The following is a 4,794-nucleotide window of genomic DNA, read 5'->3' as shown; positions in this document are numbered from 1 at the left end:
AATAAGCACTAATATTAAATAAAATCCAAAGATAACAAAACTTTCAGAAAGTTCAAGAATAATACATCTCTAAAATAATCCCTTTCATTCATTTGGTAATATATTTCCAACCAGGATCAGAAATATTTGTTTGGCGGAATCTGTTGCAAGTAATAAATGGAGCTTGGAGAACTGTTGTATTAAAGCAATATCACACTCGTTGATGATCGCGATGTTGTACTGAATACTGTTATAATTTTAGCACACGGCCTGTGGCCTTGCACAGCCATACTGATATGCAGTACACAACCTCAAGTGTAATATTGTTTTAATATATACTGCTTAAAAGTTTGGGCCTGTAATGATATTTTACTTCTTTCTTTCAACCATAGAGATACATAAAACAATATATAAACATATAGTTTATAAATATATACTATAAAAAGCATAAAATCATAATTAAAAGAATGATTAGATGATTTAAACTTTTAGTCAGTTTGTCTCCAAAGTGTTGCATAATACTGTTAGGGACACCTGAACAATTTAATAGTATCCAATACAACAGCTCAGCCATTGTTTAGGTTAATCCAAATAACAATAAAGTCTTTATCCCCATCGCACCTTGTACACCAGGATCCACATACCTTTCTCTAAACATTTGAATATTTTATTAACAACACAACAGTAAAGACATATTGTCATGTTAATTTTCAAAAGTAATTTTTAATAGTTTTCAGTAACACAAATTCAATCATCAGAAACAACAAGTGAAAGAGCGAGAGGGATGACATGCAGCAAAGTTCCTGAGCCAGAACCAACACACATAGCAATTACATGCTTTGCACCTCAGACCACTAGAGCTTGAATATGCCCGAAAACCTAAATAATTTTTGATAATGCGATGTGCTACAGGAATATGATAATTTAAAGACATTAAATCATTTTTTGTGACAGACTTGTATGCTAAAATGCTTGACAATGCTAGCACGTAGCTCTTTACTGACCAGTCCGTAAATAATGGGATTGATGGCTGGTGGAATGATGATAAACAGGATGCTAGAAAACTTCTTAATATTTTGGGAGACCGAGGGAAACCTAAAAGTCACAATTATGATCATTGCAGCTATTTCATAAAGCACATACACGACAAGGTGCGATGCGCATGTCTGAAAGGCCTTGCTGCGGATGACGCTGTCACCTCTGCCTTGTTTTACTGAAGCATGCAGGATCCTGAAGTACGAAAAAGCAATTATCAGGAAGATGCTTGTACTCACACACCAAGTCATGGACAGACCTAGAAAAACATAGAAAAAAAATTAAGTATCATGTAAACCTCACAGGAAGAGGACAGTGATCGCATGTAAGATATATTAAATTACATTTTTAAAAGGTGTATTGTAATGTCCATTGTGTGAGCACTAGTGTTGTTAGTTTTTTTTACTCTTTTCTTCTACGAGTAAAAAACTGTGTGTAACTTAATTTTAAATGAGTGCGCTCACCATAGATATTACTTAAGGGGGTGGGACCGCAGGCCAAGTTCAGGATGCCACGGTTGCTACAGTATACGTGTTGGATGGTATTTCCACACAGTGGGACATTCATGTGGAAGCTGAAAAGCAAACTAATGCACAGCACAGCAATGATCCAGGCCAGGGCACAGCAGGAGTGCAGGCGAGCCGAGGTCATAATGACAGGATATCTGAGTGGTTGACAGACAGCAATGTACCTACAAAAGGAGTTAAAGACATAAAAACAATCCTTAGATTTTAATCTCAGTATCTCAAGCTGTTTGTATTTGTTTTTGTATGCAATAAAAATATCTTAAAGTTACTCTTATTTAGGCTTTGCTCGTATAAACACATAAATCTGACTAAAAAATCAAAATCAACAAATAAGGTAGTCTGACTGGAGGAGGATGGTTTTACATAATCATCCATATTATACTGCTGTTTTGTGTATTTTGGGCAAATCATACTAAACATTAAGGAATTCTTTAAAATAAAAGACACAATGTGGAATTGTTGGGTCTCTGTAAATAATATTATGAAGACTACGGTCTAGATCTGCTCTGTATGAAAAGTGTCATGAGATAACTAAATATATAAATAAAACTGAATTGAAATTGAATTTAATGTATGAATAAGGGGAGCTCTTCTCTGGATCAACAAAGTGATCCATTAATAAGATTTCATAACTTTTTAATACCCAGAAACAAAATAATAGCAGTCTGACATTACAGTAAACGGTTTAAATCTGATCTTTAAAAAAAGAGATATTTTAATCTGTCTGAATCAATCTGTACCTTTTATGCATAACATTAGAAGAATCTGTGACAGATGTAATATGCTGATGCATTTTGATACCTGTCATAGGCCATTGCACCCAGTATAGTTTGCACTGCAACGCCGTACATGTGCACACAGAAGCCTTGAGCGATAGCTGTGAGGTAGGCTATCTTTTTCTGCCCCGTCAAGAAGTGCACCATGAGGCGAGGCAGCACCGCAGTGGCTCCTATCAGATCACAGGCAACCAGGTGACAAATTAACACAAACATGGGTCTGTGTAGGTTCTTGTCTATCACAATGATGCACGCCACCACGCCATTCCCCAGGAGTGTCAGCATGTAGTTCAGCAGAGCCAGGAAGAACAGGAAAGAGCTGTAGCCTGGCGGTACATGGAAGCCCTCCAGTTCGAACACTATAGGCTGTTTGAGAGGTGTTATCATTGTTTCGTTCTCCATCATAGCAATACAGTTCTGTAAAAGTATATCAAAACCCTAATATTAGATTTATAACCACACATTACTATAAACACTTGAAAACAGTTGTTAAACACACAAATCTAAAACAATGACATTGAAATTTTTCTCTTTCTAATTTTTGAAATGAAATAGACACACATTGGTACCTATGAAAATATGTGATTCTTAATAACAAAAGATAAAAGAACTGAGGATAATGTCTATTGATCACTATAAAGTTGTTGTGAGCAGCCTAAAGCGTTCTGTCCTGTCTTCTCGTCAAAGTGTTGATGATGCTCTGACTTGTCGGGAAGGGCGTGTTTGCTCTTTATGATTTTACTTTGCCCTCAGTCAACGTAACCGTTGACACATTGCCCGCCCTCTGCAGCTTTGAATGTTTGGCTGTGATTAGAAAAGAATTTGTTCCTGGGAATATGTTGTTTATTTCCACAGTGAACAGAAAGTTTAGTTCCCACCTGGATGATTATGGAAGGATGTGAACAACTTCATAGTAATGACCTGAGGTTATTCCTGTCTACATTGACAGAGGAAATATAACCTAACCTGTAATAATATGATGTGTAGTAATTTTATGCACATACTACTCTCATACTCTCTCAAAACATAACATTCTGTCTTAAAGATAACGTTTTTTGTTGGGCTGCCTTCGTAGATCTGAATCGAACTTAAATTTATGCTTATATTTTATTTTATGTCTTTATTTGATAGCTGAGAGATGCCAGGAAATGAAGGGACAGGATGTTCATTCCACGTGCCACAAGGACACCCTCAAAAAGTGAACTGAAGTTTATCCAGTTTTATGACCATGATAACAGTATTTGTTGCCTCCAATGAAACACTTTCTCATTTATGACGCAGCCAGAGTGGAGTGATTCCTGTTTGATACAGAGTGTTTCTAAAGGCAGCTACATGCATCTATGACTGGGCTTCACTGATTACTGTATTCAGTGGGTTTTTTTTTTTAACTATAGCAGTGAGGGGGTAAATATGCAGAAGCACATAGTTCTCTGCTTTCCATTCCATGGGGACTTTATGTTGTGAAATAGTCACACTTTGGTTAGGTATGTGGACTTTATTGCTCTCTTATACTACTACTACTATCACCTCAAAGCAGCACATCAAAACATTGAAGTATGTGTCAATTCCGAGATTTCTTTCAATATATATGTTGGAAAACAATTGCTGACATGTGATGTGTGTGCAAATGTGAAAAGACTTAAAGAGTTAGACGTTAAAGCAGTCCAGAATTTTTTGGGCGGTTCTAAAGGGTGGCTTGATGACACGCTGAGGCCACCCTGAGCATATCCCTGCACCCCTAGCAGAGAGATAGAGATTAGTTAATCTCGCTCAGAGTGTTTCAAAGTTAGTCATGTCATTTTCTGAACTCATCTGACATGTTTCAGCCACTTCAAAATTGCTCTGATACGTTTTCAACCAGTATTAATCAAAAAGTCATGTTTTCAGACTTCTTTACTCTTCTGTTTGATTTTTGAATACTTTTGAGTGCCATCTGAGGATGTGTTACATTTTTAGATTCATAATAACTGTAACAGTGGATTCAGAGTGAAAACATCGCTCTAAAAAAATCTTTCAATTCTTGCAAAAATGTTTTTGCAGTCAGTGAAGGGAAGAGTCGAGATAATAAAAACAGAAGAAACCCCTTGTGTGAGTTTGGGCAACACCTTACCTGCAAAATCAATCTCTTACTTTCTTCCAGACTCTCAGGTATCTCTAACTTCATGGAGTCAAATAGGAATACTTTTTAATGAAGTTAGTGCCTTAGTTTGTATGTCTGTTGTGGTTCTTATATACCAGTGTTACTAATGGGCCATAATGAGTGTCTTTGAGGCCTCTAAGTTCCCAGGTGTCTCAGTGACCAGCAGGTTAATAGAATTAAAATCTGCAGTGAGGCACTCAGGGGGTGACGGACAGGGAGCTTGTTTTCTGAAGAGACTCTTGTCCATACACCAGTCCTCTCTCAGCAGACCATTGTGTTGTGTTGTGGAAAAGCTTTTCACCTGATTTACCAACCTGGCTGGCCTAGCTGTCATCAC

The 4,794-nt window shown here is 37.0% G+C and overlaps 1 protein-coding gene across 1 annotated transcript; it reads right to left on the bottom strand.

Moving 5' to 3' along the window:
* Window positions 1-917: 917 nt before the first annotated feature.
* Window positions 918-2,704, bottom strand: LOC113744373 (olfactory receptor 2K2-like). Its single transcript, XM_027273758.1, has 3 exons — window positions 2,343-2,704; window positions 1,479-1,705; window positions 918-1,273 (listed from the first exon to the last, which is right to left on the bottom strand). Exons 1-3 carry the CDS (start codon window positions 2,702-2,704, stop codon window positions 918-920), a joined length of 945 nt encoding a protein of 314 aa, XP_027129559.1.
* Between the last annotated feature and the right edge of the window lie 2,090 nt (window positions 2,705-4,794).

The sequence above is a fragment of the Larimichthys crocea genome, chromosome XXII, assembly GCF_000972845.2.
Source record: "Larimichthys crocea isolate SSNF chromosome XXII, L_crocea_2.0, whole genome shotgun sequence".
In the NCBI taxonomy this organism is placed as follows: domain Eukaryota; kingdom Metazoa; phylum Chordata; class Actinopteri; family Sciaenidae; genus Larimichthys; species Larimichthys crocea.
This window is presented reverse-complemented; position numbering and strand designations above follow the sequence as displayed.

Coding starts and splice junctions, on each gene's coding strand:
- LOC113744373 (XM_027273758.1), bottom strand. CDS start 2,704: ATGATAACACCTCTCAAACAGCCTATAGTGTTCGAACTGGAGGGCTTC. Junction 1,706..2,342: donor GGTGCAATGGCCTATGACAG/GTATCAAAATGC, acceptor CTCCTTTTGTAG/GTACATTGCTGTCTGTCAAC. Junction 1,274..1,478: donor CCCCTTAAGTAATATCTATG/GTGAGCGCACTC, acceptor ATGTTTTTCTAG/GTCTGTCCATGACTTGGTGT.